Here is a 21,390-nt window from a genome sequence, read left to right on the forward strand (position 1 = left end):
GACGAGTTTATGTTGTACCTATGGTTGTACTTAGACCAGTGCCGCTGTTACAGTCCTCGCTGTGAGACTGTACAATCACAGTGTCAAGAATGCCTTTTAAGCACAGTGCCCACTGCGATCCGGAGAAACGCGGAAACAGAACTTCTGTTGTCTGAATCTATTGAAATCAAATGGGACGCCCACTACAGGGAAACACGTTGAACCGAAGCACGAAATTTCCGCGCCAGAAGTCTGCAGGTTATCGCCCATTGAGTCGCCGAAAACACGTCAGTTCCGTTCTGTTGCCGCGTCTCGGTGGGCGTTAAGCTTTACGCGCACACAGAGAATCGCTATGTTGGAAGCATATTGGCATATGAAAGATGTGTGGAAACAGCAAAAAGCTGTTTCTATAGTAAGATAATCCGTGCAAAAATACTGTAAGCTTAAGTGTAACCCTACTTCAAATAATAAATAATAATAATAATAATAATAATAATAGGGAAGTCTTTTTCCCAATGATCCGGCACCAGGTAAAACCGCAATGAATGATAGTTTCAATATTCTTTCTCGTGTTGGGTGTTGTATTCACTTCGTGTTGGGTGCTCTATTCACTTCGGGCTGTTCTGCTTTCATGACGTAGCTAATTTGCTTAACAGTAACACATCTCCGCGATACTAAAAATAACCGAAAACTTTCATAAACAACATAATATTCATAGAACATGCAAAATATTTAATTTTCTCGTGGGGGTACACAGTGTCAAAAGTTCCTCTTTCTGTAAAAAGCCTTCACTGCGCATGCTCCTCTACAGACTGAGGTGAACACGCTGTTGAGAAAACAGACCAGTCCCAGTGACACGCAAACGCCAAGCGTCAAATCCAGTTTATTTTGTCCCTCTAGTACGAAAGTACAGCGCCTTGAATAACGTAGTGTGGAAAACGGCATGCTTCTGCGCTCTCTGGCCGGTTCCACTCGAAAATGATCCGCTAGAGGCGCTGGTGTTGACCCCGGTGCTTGGTGTTCGACTGCTTATAATGGAAGTAAGTGGAGTTTTCGCTGCAACGTCTGATTCTTTTACATGAAGCATTTCTATGAATGTGATAATTTATATGATATTTGGTACAGTGGTCGCGAAGATATTAACGAACATTCTAGACAGTCGACCACGTCCTGTTATCGTCATACTTTCGTTAATAATACGGGAGAAAAAATACGCGTGGAATGCTCTTGACAACTAAATTTTTGTGTATGAATTAGGTTCATTATTATTATGATCATCATCATCATCATTTGTTTGAAAGATATCCACACTGAAGCATTTGTATGCGGCGATGATGATAATGATGATTGCATGAAACGACAAGGGGAACCCCACAAAACTTTCTTAGTGCCATCACCATGAGTGTAAGGCAACTTTCAAACCAATGGGACAAGCGACACGGGATGTTCACACTGTCACACTAGTGACACACACTTCCAGACTGTAAAATAGCATTCATTGCACATGAGGGTCCAAACAGCAAACGACACGTTCATATGGCGTATTCGCGTGCTACTTGTTACTTCGGTCGGAAAGAAGGGTGCTCAGACCGAAGCGACGCGCTACAGGGGGAGTTCTCAACTAAGTTACAAGCGACATGGTGCCTTCAGTCTATTAGCAAGCGTTCGCTACTAATTGTGCGAACATCAGATAGGCGACACGATCAACTGCACATTACAACAACAGATCTACGCGACACGATAAGCCACACGTGTCGCTTTGTCGCTTGTGCGTCGCTCAAACTGGGCCATTTCCTCAATAGCTTGCAACATGTTGCCGTAGTTTGTTGTTTGCGCATGCGCGATGCAATGAGTGTCTTGCTTTAGGGAGATTGCGCACCAAAGCGACAAGCGGCACGCGACACTTATCGCTTTAGGATTTCACCAACCGAACGCTGGCCTGTGCTTCCCGTCATGCTGCTACGATGTGAAATGTTGCTCTTGATTGGCTCGTTTCCAAGCAACATGTGTCGCTTCGGTATGAAAGTTGCCTTGGACCGAAGGACCCGTGTCGCTTTGGTATGAAATCCTCGTATCGTTTGTCGCGTGTCCCTTTGGTGTAAAATCTCCTTGAGGAAACGGTGCAGTCAGAGCTTGTATCCCTACGGTTCGAAAGGTTGTATTGACTACGGACTGCTCGCTTCCAAGCGACACTTGTGGTTTGTCGCCTCTGTGTGAAATATCTCTCAGGATACTATTTATATTCTAATAACATAGAAAAATAAAACTCTAGAACACAATCCAAAACCTGACGTCCGGAATCACTTTGCGATGTTTCTTCTTGTGTTACGCATGCTATTTATTTATTCATTTTATTTTACTTTTCTTTCTAAATAAATCCCGTTTCGTGACTGCAAATCACTCCACAAATATAACTGTTTCCATCAATTCACGTACCGCATTTCAAGACAAACAAATCTACATAATATATTCCAAAAACTAACTAAGCCGCATTACTTTCATAAGAAAATTAGCACTCGTACTGATCGCACTGCCATCTATGTTGTCATCCGTCTCGGGAACTAGTTTCTTGGGCCGTTTTCCACACCACGTTATTCAAGGCGCTGTAACGAAAGGTTGCTTTCATTTCTCACACAGACACGACCAGATCATGAAAGTAGCTATCCTTTTCCACTTTGTAATCACGATCAGTAATCTAAACTTACGGAGCTTTCTAAGAATGCTTTCACAGCTCTGAAGACCAGTACTATCCATGGAAAAAAGGAAGCATGTAGCGATTCTATTCGATCATTCTTTCGACCTTCCTCGTGAAAGAAAATATTCTGCTGTATAGTCAAATGTGCAAAAATAAGCGAGTCAAAATCATACTTTATGGTACAATACCACACTGTTAATGCTCCCATTCGTTCTCATAACTTTCCCATACGTCCATTATCATTCAACATGTACGTACAATAAGTAATCTACTTTTGTAACTCAAAATCCAAGAAACATCGAAACTGGATATCCAAGTTATACAAATATCTCCAGAAAGGCTAGTGGAGTCTTCACAAATAATCCTTGGCCCCCAAAAGAAAGTATTTTTCAAATATTCACATCACAAAACTACCGTAAACACCCATGAAAGGCAGGACATTAACTTCACACCATCATACATCATGAAAGCGCTAGATGCCCGTAATGTTCAACAGATGCCACTAATATTCCAAACAAAATAATCTCAAAGGTTCTCCTTCACTTTGAAGTCAAATCAAGTGTTATTTATAACTTATCTTTATATATTTCACCTTAATTGTATGTTACGGAAGAAGTTTTTCTACTGTACTCGAAGACATTTTATTAAAAATAAATATTGGAAAAACACAGCTACATCGTAACTATTATTCTAATAGTTATTAGTCCTTTTTAATTTCGTATTTTCATGGTAAATTATAAATGTTCACACAAGGTATGCCACAGCATTGGAATTTTGTTATTTGTGTTAATAAGTCTAGATCAACACCCCTTTCCTCATTTCCCGTCTAAGAAACTATAATTTATCCTTTTACCTAAGTCTGTCCAGTCATCACACCAGTCAAGAGCTATCAACAGGAGAAGGATTTTCCCAGAGTATATATTGGGGAATCAACATGCAGCAGTTTGGCCAATCACCAGCGAGGAGAACGGGATTCCAACCCGAATCCGCACGCATCCCGATGGTTTAGCTCCCCAGGAAAACAGCATGCAACAGCCATGTGAGCCAGCACTCTAGCTCCAGTTACCATTACATGCAACAAAATACCCCAATTTCAACGGAAGAATCCCGCAAATCCTTCCCTTTTGTTCACGACGAAAGTCGCCGGAGTTACCAAGTTCCAGCAACAAAATTCTCCACACGAAGAAAATCCCCACAACGGACTAAGTTTTTACAGTCCCTTTCCCCAATCACTGTTCCAGTATAAGAAGAAGAGAAGAATAAGAAGAAAGGAAGAAAGAACTATAAGAAGAAATTAAGAATAAGAAGAAAAGAAGAATAAGAAAAGGAGAACAGAAGAAAGAAGAAGAGAATGAACAACTGTGGTTTTGTTCTACAAATTACATACAGTGTGTTCCAGAAATTGCGTCGACCCGTCCCAATTAAGGTCACATTACGCCATCAAACAGTGCAATTTACACGTCCAAGATTACCTTACGTGTAATGTATTAAATATTTACAAGCCTATGTAGATATTCAATTCAAAAGCCACAAAAGAGGAAACTAATCGGCAATGAACCTTAGTTCCACAAACTTCATACCCATTGTTCCAGAATTTCAATACATGACCCCTCCTAAAATGGTCATGTGATAAAGTCAATAAATCACATCCAATTACACAAGCTTTCATGCAAGACAGTTTTGAAAAGTAACCTTCCTTCAACGATTAGTGCATAGGAGTGTCACAAGTGAGAAAACATCAGGAATTGTTCACTTTTCAAAGAATGCACAGAACAATGTCTATTAACAGTGCATTTGATGCAGTTTAAGTGAACGTGCAGCACGACAACATTTATATTTTCCAGTTTCATTGACCGTTTTCTCTTCTTCTTCCTTTGTTTTTAGGAAGAAAATGTTGCAACGGAAATCAGTGTGTGCAAAATTTTCTCACATAGATTGTGTTTCACCGGAATTATCATCCACAAGAGTATGTGTGTGTGTTTACAAAGAAATATTGGAAAAGAAACAATACTGACATGCAGTATTGAACATCACAGTGCTCCAAAATTTATCCTGTTCAACGAACACCTTCTCTGCAATTACGCCAGTGATTAATATTTATCACTCAGTGAACATATGTGCATCACACTATAACACAAGAAAAACCACAGTGGAAGTATATTTATTATCCACATAATTCAATGTTGCGTAGTGCATCCACGATATTACTGTACATAACTCAAGTGACCATGCACAACGTATGAGTCTATTTTGTGTTGACAAAGGGAATGCACACGTGATCACGCCCTTTCCAGTGAACTCAGGTATTAAGCAGCCATCATTGTTGTTTGGCCACACCCTTGACATATTATGTCAATTACGTCAGTGTTTTCGTATGTCACTCATCAGCGGCCATTGTGAAAGGGCGGTACGCTTATCACATGTTTGATTATGTGAGCGAGTATCAAAGTGCAAGTTAAGAACTGTGTTATATATTTTTTCTTACTCAGCAAAGATGCGAGCTTATTATTTGTTTTTCTTACGGCCAGTTACACCAGACGGTACATTCATGCCTTTGACCTGGTCTTGCATCTGAAGTATCTCTAAGTATTTACACAATTACTATTCTGTTATTCTTATTTTTCTTTTGGCGGGAAAATATGGTTTGTTTTATTTTTTTTCTTCTCTATGTTTTAACAAAAAAACTTCAACTTCTAAGGATAGATCAACATGGGTATTTCGAATATAAATTTCAATTTTGGAAATTTATTCCCAAGGGAGGTATCGTAACAGGTTCCCCTGATTAGAGAAAAGCAGCAAGCCAAAAGCAATAACCTCATTCGTCGGCCGTTACTCTCTCAAGCATTCAAAGAATGCTAGGTCAGTATTAAATCAATCCTCCTGGTTGATTGGAATTAAGTTGCTGATCAACTGGTATTAGGGGGCAATAACCAGGTGGTGGAAGAAAGGATAAGTTAGAGTGTAACGGACGACGTGGGGTCTTTTGCTTTGCATCGAGGAACGAGAAACATCGGGGAGCTTGATCGAGCCTGCATAGCGCAATAGTAAGAGTCTTCTCCGAGGAACTCTTCATCATCGAATAGAAAGGTAACATCCTTCTCTAACCATGTTGATCTAAACTAGAAAATATAAACCCAAATTCTTAGTGTTGTGCCATTTCCATGTGTGAAAAGTAACCTCTCGCCCATTACCATCAAGTTATCTGCCAAAGGCGAGTGCTCATCAGTGAGGATGAATGAATGACAAAGCTACATCACCCAAGCATAATGGTTAAGATTCTTGGTTAAGATCCCAACTAGCCACAGTTCGTCACGTGGTGGCAGATGCTGGTTTTTCACTTATTCCATTCGGAATGAGTGAAAATAGAATGGATAGGCATCGTTACGACATTACTTATATTTGGCTTCATTAAATTGTAATTAAGTTACTTTATTAAATTTACAAGTGTTGATATAGGATAAAACACTTTAACTAATGTAATGAATGTATGGCGTAAGTCACGTGAATTAAAAATAATTATATTAAGTCTCAACTTGCAGAGGGAGTAATAAGCTAAATCCACTAAAACATACGTGGCTCCGATAGCAGTAATAAAAATAATAATTGATTAAGATAAAGTGTTTGAGTTTTAGGTCCACTTTATGCACAGAGAGGATAACCGGGACTGGACCTACAGTTTAAAGTGGGACCCAAACCACTATGTGCCTCCACCCTGGACTCCTCGATTATAGAGAAAGAGAGAACGCGAAGTCTGCGTGAACCGTTACCCTCTTAATCGTCATTATTGTTGGCATTTCCGGTTTGCGCCAACAGAAGATGTTGTCTGAGCGCAAATATATTTTAGTGGTGATCTACCCTGATTAGAAGGGAAAAAATTAAGACCCCTCTCGTTTCGAAATTTTATCCTTTGTTCATATCACTATGCCCTAATGAACAACCTCTATTTCAGATAACATTATCCAGGTTTTGTAGTTGTGTGCTTGTGCGTATGTGTGCGTGTGTGTTTCTGTACAAACACACACACTTCTTATTTTGCCTCTAATTTGCGTTATCATTCTCAATTTACCGAGTACAGTACGGTGTTGCGATAACGTAAATGCCCCCTTCAAGGAAGAAGCATGTGGCAACAAGGCAATGTCAGTTCTCATTGAGGCTCGTACCAGCGAACAGCCTCAACGGTGCATGACGTTGAAAATTCAAGCACATTATATTGAAAACCTCATATTTCCATCAACTTTCCCCTCTTTCCGTTTTTCGCCATCTGCACTAATAACGCAGTTGTCCCATGGTGTCAAGATTTTTGAGACACCCTGTACATATACAGATTGTCAAAAATTGAACTATTATTATTTCATGGGCTTAGTCTGACAATATTTTGAATGTTACCGTTGAGTTCTGACACATCCAAAACATAAGGTTCGATCCAAAACATGAAAAGCTGGAAGGGTTATTTTTAGACTTTTCGCGCCCATATTAGCCGCCATATCTAATATTATTTGATAAAGTGGGTCTTTTTGATTTATAGACTGCAAATTTGGTGAAAATATGATGTCATGAATGATTGATACCTGCAATAAACTAACAGGTTTCAGGTTTAGAATCTTCGTCATGACCGCCATTTTGAAGACGCCATTGCAGACAAACGAGGGCTTAAAAACTTGGGGTCTGGGGCGTTTTAGGTTCGGGAATTAATGTAGTATCCACCCCAAAAGGGCACGTTCTCCGCCGGAAGTGTAATATTTAAAAAAAATTCCTTGCTTTCCAACAGCACTAAGAAGGAAAAAGACCCGTAATCGTTGTCGCGCAGTTTTGACTTCTACGTAGTGTGTTGGATAGACGATATCAAAGTTTATGGCTACTATGAATAATAAGCGTGAGAGCTTTGAGGCTCGAAAGATAGTCTGTGTAGTGCCAAGGAAGGAATCTCCATATGTAATGAACAGGCTATCGGAAGAATGTTTAAGACAAACACTTAAATGGTTTCAGTAAAGTTTACGGAATGAAAATATATTTTACTCACCCAAGTAGTCATCAGAGGATTCTGTTCGTCTTTTTTTTTCTGAAATTTGTGGAGTATACGAAGAACCACTGCTTTGTTGACTATCACCTAATGTTGAACTTCCTAAGTATAGATCTACACACGGGTAAATTTTTTATTCATACTAGGGAGCGGAAGTTAATGAAATGTCATCTTTTTTCTGACATCTCGGACACGATGCCCATTGAATATACACAATATTACACTTCGTCTAGGACCCAAAAAGGGTAATTTTAAAGTGCATTTTTTGCCAATTTTCAGGAGTTAGGTCATTTTCCTCGATTTTCGGCATTTTCTCGTCATTTTACACAATATTCGGTGTATTGTTTCGTCATATTTTGTCACTTTTTTCATTTTGGTAATATTCTTGAGTCTTTTCACCAAGGTGAACATAGGCCTATATATATATATCGCAGAATTGCAATTTACGAACAAACAAAAATTGTCTTACGTGGATCTTGATAATTTATTTTGTTTCCAGTACCACAGAAACACACCATACTACATCACCAGACAAAGATGTGGGAAATTAATGCATTTTACACCAATTCATTCAGTGTATACGACTTTTTCATTAAATTGTTTTAAATTATTCGATCGTTTCCATTGGAAATCCTCGTTGCATATTTTAATTGAATGTGCATTTTGTTTAATTTAATTTCCTTTTCGTTTCAATTCTTAACCTGAAACTCACAAATTTAATGGTCATTTTTTTCCACTTTTTCCATCATCTTTCCGTCCCATTTTTTTAGGACATTCTATAGGTCATATACCTATATTTTTTAGGTCATCAACTTCCGCCCCCTACTTATAACCATTGATGCAAGGCTACTAGCCGTCCGATTCACAGACTTAGTCAGAACAGTCCATTACTTTTAATCCTTGTCCCGACTTTCGTCGAACTGTAGTCGTGATGTGAAAATGTCTCAATATTTTTTCTTTAACTCACATTTAGACATGTTCTTTATTGTAATAATAATTGGTAACATGTAAAATTTAATATATATATTATATACGTATATTATTTTCTAAACAGAATTATCATGACATCCCTCCCTCAAAACAATCCTGGGTACGGGCCCGATATATTGTCAAATATTAGCTACATTCAAAATCAAATTACTAAACATACATTTCCCATTTCCACAGTTTTCTATTTTCAAAACGACATTGCAATACATTCATATACTCATCACTAGATACCTTACGTCACATTACCATGAACAAATTGTACACACCGTTGTATACAATAAGAATGAACTGCACGAGATTCGTAATGAAGTGGTTCCAAACTGACGATAAAGTTGCTTAATACAGAACCAATACTTCCATGACGCGCCGCGACGTTCTCTTTTTCAAGTTTATATATTTTTGTTCGTTAACGCCTCCCCCTCCCAATTAGTCTTACTGTGCATAAAGTGGACTTAAAACTCCACGTTTGCCTCCCCGTAGCTACGGCTCTATTCGTAACTAGAAATAAAATTTCCCCCTTTCTTGAGAACTTTTACCCTGCATGCACTATAATTGCCAGTACTGCGACCTAATCTTAATCACAGTATCCCTATCAAGGGGCAAAATATCTGTGAAGAGATGGAAACCCTGGAGCTGTAAGTTATGGACAAGTCTACTTTTTGATATGAACGGTCTATGCACGGGTTTACAAACTTATACAGGGTGGCCCACAAAAAAGGTAACCGAAATACGAGGCGCATCCAGAAAGTAAGTTTCCCTATTTTTTTTTTAAAAAAAAACAACAACACAGTTTCAGGAAACCATTTATTGGCAACAGGTACAGCAAAGGTTCAGCTATTTTTCAACATAGCAACCACCAGAATTGAGACACTTGTCGTATCGTGGTATCAACTTTTGGATCCCACTGTCGTAGAACTCTGCCGCCTGTGAATGGAACGAGCGTGTGACAGACGTTTTCAGCTCTTCGTCGTTGCCAAAACGCTCACCGGAGGACAGGAATTTCTTGAGGTGCATAAAAACGTGAAAATCGCTGGGAGCCAGATCAGGACTGTAAGGTGGATGATCAAACAACTCCCAGCCAAATTCCGTCAAAACAGCTGCTGTGCGCCGAGCCGTATGTGGACGAGCATTGTCATGGAGGAGCACAACACCTGCAGTAAGCATGCCACGCCTCTTGTTTTGAATGGCACGTCGCAATTTCCTTAGTGTTTCACAGTAATGGTCAGCGTTCACCGTTTCACCTCTGGGGAGGAAGTCAATGAGCAAAATGCCCTTCCTGTCCAAAAACACGGTGCACATCACTTTCTGTACCGACAGCGTCTGTTTGAATTTCTTCTTGACCGGAGATCCACTATGCCGCCAATGCATTGACTGCTGTTTGGTTTCCGGGGTGAAGTGCGAAATCCACGTCTCATCGCCCGTGACAAACCTGTCGAGGAAATCATCGCCGTCATTCATGGTACCGTTGCAGGAATGTCAGTGCTGCTCCTGAACGTTTCATTTTGTGTTCGGTTTTTCGGCACCCACCTGGCACACAATTTTTTGAACAGCAGGCGCTGCGTGACAATCTCATGCAATACGGATCGCGATATCTGCGGAAAAAGGCTACTCAACTCCGTAATCGTGAAGCGACGGTTCTCTACGATGCGCTGCCGCACCAGCTCAACCAGATCATCAGTGATGAGGGACGGACGCCCACAGTGCTCTTCATCATGGACACTTTGACGACCTTCCGAAAACTGCCGACCCCAGCGACGCACCATCTGCTTACTCATAATGTTCGGCCCATAGACCTCACAGAGCTGACGATGAATGTCAATTGGCGCAATGCTTTGTGCATTCAGGAACTTTATCACCGACCGAACCTCGCATGCGGTGGGAGAAGGAATACGAGCTTCCACTTCGGACCACTGCTGCCTCGCTACTGACGCCGGGCGGGATCTGTCCGCCTGGCATATGATTGATACGTCTTAGCTCTGCTGCGCATGCGCAATTTACACGGCTCATTATGTTTACTTTCACGGGAAAAAATTAGGGAAACTTACTTTCTGGATGCGCCTCGTATATAACTGTTGTATTGTGTGTTCGGTTACCTTTTTTGGGCAACCCTGTTCTATGCAAGTGCCCAATATATCACTTGCCATATTACATTACAGTTATACTAAAACTAATGCTCCAAAATAAAGTATCAGGTTTTGTAAGTACAAACACGGTCCACATAAAAATCCCTTGCGGCACGTAGTTTGGACAGCCCTGGTCTAAGGTAAAGCTATGCCCTCTGCCCATTCCAGTGTGTCATGAAAGTGCATATAGGGTGTGGCCACGAGGAATGTGATTGTGATCAACACAACGTTCCGGTCACCTTTAACCCTTCACTCTACATGTCGATTTTCGAGGCTGGGTGACCACCAGAGCCGATTTATGCGAGGATATTGCCGAAAAATTCCCACCCGAGATATCACACACCGAGAATCGAACCCAGGTCTTTCTCGTGACAAACACCTTATCGTCAGGGTGCCAAATATACCTTTAAACAGTATCGTATGGCATGACAATTTTGATTCACTTCTTTATTAAGTATGTCACTATCATTGAGTTCAAATATGAACACTGTTGCCAACTAACAATATCCTCCTCCAACAAGTTGTTAGTTCTCCATTGTTAGTAATTGAAAGGAATTTCAGTTAGGATGCAGCGAAATAATAATAACGTCATTTTACAAAAGAAAATTGATTTAAACTACAGAAAGTACATAGACACTGGAAGTAATGGAACTGCTATCGAGTATATATACACACACATTTACAAAACACTTATGATACATGGTAGCAATATTTTCTTAATTGACTACTTCCACAGCATACTCAAGAAGCTCAGCATATATCCTCCGATTCGCAGAAGTAGGGCAATCGCGCTGTACACGGAACATCGTCCAGCAGTCCCTCCCTGGACAGAGCTCCACAATTCTCCTGCTCTTTGCCGTCCGGTTTCCCTGGCAACCACTCGGGAAGGCCACTTGCGGTCAAAGGACTTCCTGAAAACAGGGAACACGATAGGCTTTATTAGAAGCCACAATTAGGTTCAATCCTAACGCAGAACAAACGATAAAAGAGCCATGTAGTTGTGGAATTTCGAGACAATCTGGCAACTATGTTTTTCTTCGCTCTTTTTTTACTGGTGTTTCAGATAGATTTTTTAATTGTGTAATTTAATCTTTATTCCTAGTGTTATTCTTAAAGCGAGTGTTGACTTGTTTTTGTGATGAAGTTTCAACTCGAGGATATGCCATAGCGCGCCATCTCTCGGTGTATGTAATGTACTTGCAATGTTCTTATAATAGAAGCCAAAAATAGTTACAATCCTAACGCAGAATAAACGATAAAAGAGTTATGTAGTTGTGGAATTTCGAGACAATCTGGCAACAATGTTTTCCATCGCCCATTTTTACTGGCGTTTCAGATAGAATTTTTAATTTTGTACACCCTGACCCGATATCTCTGGACCAAGGTCGCGCTTAGCGGCAAAGGAAGGGAGGGGGGGTCGAGTTGGCAGAACGAAGCAGGACACACTGCTATTACGTACCCGCACATGTAAACCATATGGCCAATGATTGAAATAAGGAATCATAGATGGCAGCACGCGGAAGAAATATTAGGATCGCAGATTATAGTAACAATGCGCACGCGAATTGAATTAAAGCGTTTGGGAGAACTGAAATTAATTGTGCTTACATAAATTTATGAACTGAGATAAACAATGGAGATGTATAAAGGCGAGATAAAGAAATGATCGACACGTGCAGCATATGTGAGTATATGTAAAGATTAATGAAATTTAAAAGCGATTACAATTTTATATCTTTATCGTCTTAGTAGGAACGAGCTTTTCTACTAGATATTTCTTGGATCTATTCCTTGGTGTGGCGATGCATATATTGTTGGTCGAGCGCGGGACAGGTGGCGCCCTTCGATTAACCCCTTTTTTCTGCTTGTATTAGGCTATCGTGCAGCAAAATATTGATTTGAATTATTGTTGAAGCCTCAAAAAGAAGGGAAATATAGCAGGGAAGATACGGGAATCAATCCAATGTTTAATAGATGAAGGAATTTGGATACAGGTGCCTTGGTAAATAAGAGATATATTTACTGGAAGAATAAATATATGAAAGGCATAGGATTTCATCAATAGAAGAAGTAGTTTAAAGAAAAATAAGCATATTGATTAATAGAAGAATGAGTATATATGGAAAATAGAAGTAGTTTATAGGTATATTGATTAGTAGAAGAAGAAGTCTACTAACGAATAGAAGAAGTATATTGACTAGTAGAAGAAGACGACTATCGACTAGTAGAAGAAGAATCCTATTAACCAATTGATAGATGAAGAAGTCTATTAACCAATTGATATGAGAAGAAGCCTCTTAACTTATAGATGAATCAGTCGATTAATTGATAGAAGAAGAGGAAGTCTTTTACATATCCATAAGGAAGAAGAGGGAGCCTATTAGCAGACGGAAGAAGAAGAAGCTTGTTAGTCAAATAGAAGAAGTCCATCACGCATCCAGAAAGAAGAAGAAGCCTTCCAGTATATGAAATATGTTTTATAGAGATATATGTGACCAAGAAACGAAGATACAGTTTTAAATACAATCCTGTATATAAATTTAATGTAATATGAAAATTAAGAATATACGGTTCATTGTACCTTCCGTAGTAGGTTAAACAAGTTGTTTCCTTTGTTCCATTTCTCCTTCTAAAATAAGTTATCAATCAGTTTTAGTTGCCCTGAGAATCTCATGTTTTACCCTGGCCTAAGCCGGACTGGTGTCACTCTCTCCGGGAATGTTTGAAGGCTAGTCTATTCCACGCGTTTACTTCGTTAACGTCGAAGAACTGAAGAAAGCCGAGGCCACAAACGTGGGTCGGGATAAATAGCGGGCGGGCGAGTTGTTTTCGTCCAATCACACTCAACCTTTAGCCAATGGGCGCAGCTGTCATTCTGCTCGTCTACTCCACGTGGAGTCTCAGTCACATGACTGCGGATACGCTGTTGCCGTACTTTGCAACTTCAATGTGGAGACCGCGGGAAGGTGGTTGTGTGCGGAGGGACAAGGTGGCGTAGACTAGATGTGTGGCAACACTTCGCTTTTAATGTGATTGTTGCAGCTGGTGGGCGCGCTCCGTGAACTTCAAAGCGAACCGGTCGTTAATGTAGCTAGCGCGTCGACTATAACCGCAGTCGCTTCACCCCCTCCACGCAATCCCATTTCCTCCCACTTGCGTAGATACTTGTTTTCGTTCGCCTGTTCCGGAGATAGTGAGACAGGGTAAAATTTATCCTTATTTTGGTGTTATTCTTAAATCTAGTGTTTAGAAAGTCGGAGTGGTTATCACAGCATGCTCCGGTGCCGGATACGAATCCCGGCCTGGGCATGTGTGTTCATTAGTCTCTTCATCAGTTGCATCATGTCATCAGTCATCATCATCTTCGCGATTAGCCAAAAGTGGCAGAAAAGCGAAGTAAAATAAACCATATCAATCAATCACTGATGAAGGGACACTCATAAAGGACATCCATGCCCAGGTCGGGATTCGAACCCGGTACCCCAGGCGTCTAAGACTGCGCTAACCACCCCGTCACGGAGTTGGACGAGATATGAGTTGAATTAACAGGAATGAAGGGTTGGATGTTAAGATTAGTCGTTAACCATTTTAAGCTTAACAGACACAATTAAAAAAGGTTGTGATTTATTGTGTGTAATGCACGTTCCTTTGTTTTGAGACCAAGAAAGCAATCCCCCTTATATCAGGAATTACTTATACTATTCTTCGTCATTGTATGTGTATGGTGCGGGGGGGGGGGGGGAGATGAGTGGTGTAATAATATAACTGTGGGTCATCGACACAGATATGATAACGGCAGTGTTGTATGTTATTCGGCACTTCTTTGATGTTTAAATAAAGTAAAAAAATGAAGTACAATTCACATTAGGTGTGGTGTCAGAAAATGGCTCGTAGTATTAAAAACGAGAAAATGAGAAAAAAACAGTGAATGAAAGAAGTAATGGGGAAAGGAGAACGAGTGGAAGGATACGTGGAGGAAGCAGGTGACAGAAAGCATATGAGAGAGAGAGAGAGAGAGGGGGAGAGAGAAAGAGAGAGAGAGAGGGAAATGATTATGAGAAGGAGGGAATGTGTAAATAAAAGACTTGCTATAAAACACCTTTCGTTTACGTTCAGTGAAATAAGATTTAACCCGTCTACTGCAGGAGGCGAAGAATGTTTTTATCAGTCAAGTGACTGGAAAGCGGAACCGTTCCGAGAAAATATTTTCGAGGGTGTTAATTTTTGATGGTTATAATTTTCATTCTTTAAATAAAGTAGGCGATAGGCAGCATCCTTGTCGTACTCCTCTTCCAATTTCACAGCCTTCTGTCATTTCGTCTCCTATTCTCACTTTAACTCGTTGATTCATAGTGAAAAATTGTTTCCAGGGCACAGGTGGTGTCAAATTGAGAGGAAGAAGAATAAACTGCATAAGATTTGCTGATGACATGGCATTATTCGCTGAGGATGAAATAACCATAAATAGTATGTTAAAAGAGTTAAACAGCAGCTGTGAGCAGTATGGGATGAAGATTAATGTAAACAAGACAAAGGCAATAGTTATAGGACGGAAACCAAGGAATATTAATGTGAGAGCAAACAGTATAAGAATCCAGCAAGTGGATAGCTTCAAGTACCTCGGATGCACTATAAGCAGTGACATGAGCTGCAACCAAGAAGTGAAAATGAGAATCGCAATAGCAAAAGAAGCTTCCAATAGAAGAAGAAATGTTTTTTGTTGACCCTTGGACATAGGCCTAAGGAAGAGATTAGTGAAATGTTTTGTGTGGAGTGTAGCACTATATGGTGCAGAAACCTGGACGTTGTGAAGAAATGAAGTAAAACGACTCGAAGCTTTTGAAATGTGGACATGGCGAAAAATGGAGCGCGTAAAATGGGCGGACAAGGTAAGAAACGAAGCCGTACTGAAAAGAGTTGGTGAAAAAAGATCTATACTGGAGACCATCAAGAAGAGGAAAAGAAACTGGTTAGGACACTGTCTAAGAAGAAACTGCCTGCTAAGGGATGCCTTGGAGGGAATGGTTGAAGGAGGAAAAGTCCGTGGAAGAAAGAGATATCAGCTTATGGATGATATTAAATTAACTGGGTCGTATGCTATTACGAAGCGTAAGGCAGAGAATAGGGAAAGCTAGAGATTGCAGTGAAAAACCTGCCAATTAGGCAGAAAACAATGAATGAATAATTTTCATGAACTATATTTTATGTATATGCATTATTACTGCAACTTGGAGAGTACTCGTATTACTGTACATATACCTATGTCTATACGAAAACACTTCTAACACTTAAAAATATATAAAGAGAAACACTTAATAAGATTTTCTTTTTCACTTAAAGAATGAAGTGAAATTAGTTTTAAATTATTTTGGTTCAAAACTTACTTTACTTATAGAATTATATTCTTATTGTTTAAGTAGGTTAGTATTTTACAAAGGCGATCAGTACAACCGAGTGCAGTAAAATAGTTAATTGATAATTCTGCGCCACCTGTCGGCAAGAAATTAAGAGCATTCCGATTTAAATATTGTAATATGAATAAGGGAGTAGGTTAAGTAAATATTACATATTTTATGCATTAGTTTTTTATTATTATTTGGAAGACATTTCGAGGTAATTGAACCCCACACGAGACCCCCTCGCGGCACGCTCTTGCTGGAGAGCCTTCGTATAGTTGGATGAAATAACTGCTGTCTCTGTCAGATCACTTGTGTGTTATGTGTCATGGCGGCGCTAGTACCTTGATTACTTCTAAAATCAAATTCTAAAGGAATTACAAATTTCTGTGGCTTTATTCACAGGGATTTTGTTGTGAGCAATGTATTCTAATAGACTGGGCGTGGTAAAACTTAGCGCAATGTATAGAAATTGTAGTTATTGACATCACTGGCATGAATTTCATCGTACAACTTGGTTTGTAATAACTTGAATTGCATATAGTAAATGTTCGAAATCATTAAAACATATTTCCAAAAGACATTTGCATTTTGGTTGATCTGCTACCTATACAATGATGTCACTCAATATTATTAATAGGCGAGATAAAATTTGTATATATATATATACCGTGCGTCCATTTCGATCTGCAGCCGAGAGATCGGGAGAAGCGTGGCGGGCGGCGCTGGCGGAGATGCCGACATTTGCGGCCTGTAATGCTCGCTTATTTTTACGGACATATCCAGACATTTATATAAATATTGCAAAACGAGCACTAACCTGGGTTATAATTCATCATCTGTAATTCATCCAAGTTCTGCAATTATATACACAAAAAAATACGCTTTAGAAGTGACGATAAGAGTCACAGATAATAAAACATTTTAATCATAGTTTTGACCAGCAACGTCCTGCTTAAGTTTATATCCTTGAAAGAGTTTTGTGTCGATGGGGATCGTTTGGAGGTTTCGAATGTGCAACACTGTATCAAGATTACGCTGCCGACGAAACCATTAAAAGTCAATGGTTTTCGTGAGCTTCCTCGATGAACTCGATGAAATTCGGGCAGCGTTAGAAAGTTATCCAAACAAACCTCTACGCCGTGTTTCACAGGAGATGGTAGTGTCAAAATCATCAGCACATACAGCCACTAAGCTACTAAAATTAAAACCATACTCTTATAACACAGGTTAGTGCTCGTTTTGCAATATTTATATAAATGTCTGCATATGTCCATAAAAATAAGCGGGCATTTCAGGCCGCAAATGTCGGCATCTCCGCCAGCGCCGCCCGCCACGCTTCTCCCGATCTCTCGGCTGCAGATCGAAATGGACGCACGGTATATATATATATATATATAATGTTACATTATAAGGATTGAAATTATCACAATGCCATGAATTCTTTAGGGAAGGTGCTGGTTTTATTTATCCATACTCAATAACATTACATTATTATTATTACACTTAAGTGGCACTAGCTCCCTACTTAACATAAAGCTGGCAAACAATGTTTATTATCTTCCTAATTTAGTAAGGGTTATTTATAATGGAGTAAATGTCACTACTTAATTCTTAGAGAGGAGGGCCCAGGATCTATAATGTTTGGGCATTGTTAGGAGAACGTTAAGGAAGATAGAAAAAAGAGAGAAGAAAAAGCGAGAAATAGAAACATGTAAAGAGAGAAAGAAGGGAAAAAGAGAAATAGAGAGAAATGAAGTAGAAAGAAGGAAAAGAAAGACAATGGAAGAAAGAAATAGAATAAAAGAGAGAGAGAAATGAAGAAGCAAGAAGGAATAAATAAATAGAATATAAGACAGAGAAATAAATGAAGAAAGAAGGAATAGTAAGAGAATGGATGAAACAAATAGAATAAGAGAGAGAGAAATGAAGGAGAAAGAAGGAAAACAAATAGAATGGAAGAAAGAAATAGAATAAAAGAGAGAAATGAAGGAGAAAGAAGGAAAATAAATAGAATGGAAGAAAGAAATAGAATAAAGGAGAGAGAAATGAAGGAGAAAGAAGGAAAAGAAATAGAATGGAAGAAAGAAATAGAATAAAAGAGAGAAATGAAGGAGAAAGAAGGAAAAGAAAGAATGGAAGAATGAAATAGAATAAGAGAGAAATAAAGAGAAAGAGTAAGATGGAAAAGAATGAACGCATGAAAAGGAAGGCCAGAAAGGAAAAATGAAAAAGGAAGGGAGAAAGACAGTAAATGAAATAAATAAATACATAGGAGAAAGTGAAGGGGAATGGAAGAAAGGAAGAGAGAAGAAAGAAAAAGAGAGAAAATAAAGAAGGAGAAAAGGTTGGACCAGGAATCTCGGAATCAAATTCCGGCCTTGGAATGCGTGTTTATTATGAATGTCCCTTCATCGTCATCAATCATCATTATCTTCGCGATTAGCGAAAAGTGGCAGAAAAACCAAGTAAAACAAATCGAATTTAAAAAAAAACGAGAGAGAGACAAGAAAGGAAGAAGTGGAGAAGAAAGAAAAAAGGAGAAAAGAAGAAAGTAAATGGATTACAGGCAAAAAGGAGAAAGAAAAGGAAAGTCAAGAGAAAGTTAATGGAAGAGAGAGAATGAAATAAACCGAGAAAATGAAAATGCGAGAACGAAAGAAAAAGAAAGATGGGAAGGAAAAGAATACAAGAAAGAAAAATGGAAATAAGACAGGAAGAAATAGAGAGGGAAATAATGAAGAAATGAAGTAGAAAGATAAAAAGGAAGAAATAGAGAGAGAGAGAGGGAGAAGTGAAGGAAGTAAACACGAGCGAGATGAAGAATAAAGACAGAGAGACAAAAGATTGAAAAAAGAGAACGAGGATAGAATATAAACGAGAAGAGAAGTAAAGGTGAAAAATTAATGAAAATAAAATGTAGGGTGCATAATTTAAGTAAATATTTTCCTCTCATATCACGGAGGGTAATGATGAAGATTCGAACCAGAGACCTTGCGCTTGCAAATACATTTACGACGACAAACTTACCGAATATGGTCTGGAACTGCCCTTCCTGTTTCCTATCGTGGAATCCTACATATGCGCGATCTGGGATGTCCGCTCGCGTGATGTTCGGGAACTCTGCGAAGCGCCTCTTCACTTCGTCGACCTCCGCAGTTTCATTAACAATCGCTAGATGTCTCTGATCGACCATGCAGTACACCAGAGCTTGGTCGAACGTCAAGGGAGCAGAGTAGAATCTGTACCGTCGTCTAGCTTGATTTGGTGTTACATCATCCGGGGTAGAAGCTTAAATTAGAATAAAAATTGTAGGATTTTAACATCTCAAATAAACGAAATCAAAGTGTAACAAACCCAGAAATAAAACCACCATACCATTGACAAAAGTTGAGTCTGGATAAATACAACATATAGGTATGTTTCTGCAAACTGTTGCATTGTGGTAACATTTGCCGCAAACATAACGGGTTTTGCGCATCCTGACGTCACATGAAACCCACCTATAGGTGTGTTTCACCTACGTCACGAACTGTTGCATTGTGGTAAAATTGGACGCAAATATGGCGGCTGTGCGCATCCTGACGTCGCATGAAACCCACATATACTCTGCCCAGGGAATCTGTGGAACAAGGCCGCCAATAACGGTAGAAAAGGGGAGAAAGCGAGTGGGCAGAACGTAGCAGTAGTACGCCCTCTCGGGTCACTACTTGCGCAGAGGCTTGTTTTCGCTCGCTTACACCAGGGAGTACTGGGATATAGTATACATTGACAACCCCGCTCCTATTGTTGCATATAGAAAACAGACTGAGAACAACATTTGAAATAAGAAGCCAAAACCTTATGAATTGTGTTGGCACCTGTCAGAAAATTGTGAAGGATTTTCCGGCATTTTTAAAAAAACGTCAGCCATGTTGAATTTTGCTCATTAGTTTTGTTTTTCGGCCATAACTTCCAAACCAACATGAAGATTAGATATTTTTTTTAAAAAGAAAAATAGTATTCACATTATGTCGATTACAAACAGTGGCGCAACCACAGGGGGGCATTGTCCCCTAACCTTCGGCGGAAGTCAGGTCTAGGTAGGGCAAAGGGGGGGGGGGGCAAACGTTGACGGCCAAGGGCACAGAGGAGCAATTGCCTCCCGATTTCAAATTTTATGCAAATAAAAATACATTTCGTATTTTTTGTACTCCCTTCGCTCGTCATCAGATTTTTTCACAGTCTCGTCAAGTTCAGAGCCGTAGCTAGGTGGCGACGGAAGTCAGCCATGGACGCCGAGCGATCTACATGAAAAAAAATTGTAAAAGAGAGAATGCCATGGCACACCGTGAAATTATTTGCGTCCAAAATTGTTCTCAGTTGCAAAAATTGGATCTATAAATCTTCTTGCTAGCTTCGCTCGCGATGTAATTGTTTTTTGTAATGTATTTAAATAGTATTGTATAAAATTTGAAAACGTACACAATTTAGTGTTAGCATGTTGCATATGTATTTTCTTATTTCATGTCGCTCCATGTTCCATAAGTGTAAAACATATCTTGTACATAAAATTTATACATGCACAAAAATACCTATCATCGAATGCATTTATCATTCATTTTCTGCCATTCAAGAATACAGTTTGTGTGCTTGTTTTCCATTATTAGCTAATGTGAAATTGAACGTGTTAGAAAAATATTTCAATTAGTTTGTTCCAAACAAATGCTTTAGCACCGACTTCTGCCCCCTTTTTACGTAATTTATGAGGATAATAACGTCTTTAATACTACAACTACCACTAGTAATAATAATAACGTCATTATTCTTATTATTATTATTATTGGTACGTTTATCCTGGTACTTGCCCCCCCTAGACAAAAATTCGTGTTTGTGCCTCTGATTACAAAATAATATATTTTTTCATAGTTTCAGACTGAAACAGACAACTTTATAGAGAAAAGATATTGAAGAAATGTCCAAACGCGTTTTCTTACTGCTTTAGTCTACAGGGTGGCTCAATAAGTCACTTAACACCCCCAGAACAACGCCACTGCGGCATGGAACGTGAAAACGGCGATGACCAATCGTTGCCTGGCCAAGGGGGAACCACATTGACGTCACCTGCATGGTCGGCAGCCATCTTGATGTCCGCCATCTTGAATTCAACTTCAGAATTTTAAATGGGAAGGGGGTCGTGCGACATAT

At 39.4% G+C, this 21,390-nt stretch overlaps 1 protein-coding gene across 1 annotated transcript in view; it reads right to left on the reverse strand.

Moving 5' to 3' along the window:
- Positions 1–11,430: 11,430 nt before the first annotated feature.
- The window catches only part of LOC145997305 (hemolymph lipopolysaccharide-binding protein-like), a 53,108-nt gene continuing 43,148 nt past the window's right edge, over positions 11,431–21,390 (reverse strand). Inside the window, exons 3-4 of the mRNA XM_083134208.1 lie at positions 19,234–19,494; positions 11,431–11,718 (exon numbers count right to left, since the gene is read on the reverse strand). Coding sequence (XP_082990334.1) covers positions 11,558–11,718; positions 19,234–19,494 — 422 coding nt within the window. The 3' untranslated portion in view covers positions 11,431–11,557. The remainder of the gene's footprint in view (positions 11,719–19,233; positions 19,495–21,390) is intronic.

The sequence above is a fragment of the Lepisma saccharinum genome, chromosome 13, assembly GCF_977018435.1.
Source record: "Lepisma saccharinum chromosome 13, izLepSacc3.1, whole genome shotgun sequence".
Classification (NCBI taxonomy): domain Eukaryota; kingdom Metazoa; phylum Arthropoda; class Insecta; order Zygentoma; family Lepismatidae; genus Lepisma; species Lepisma saccharinum.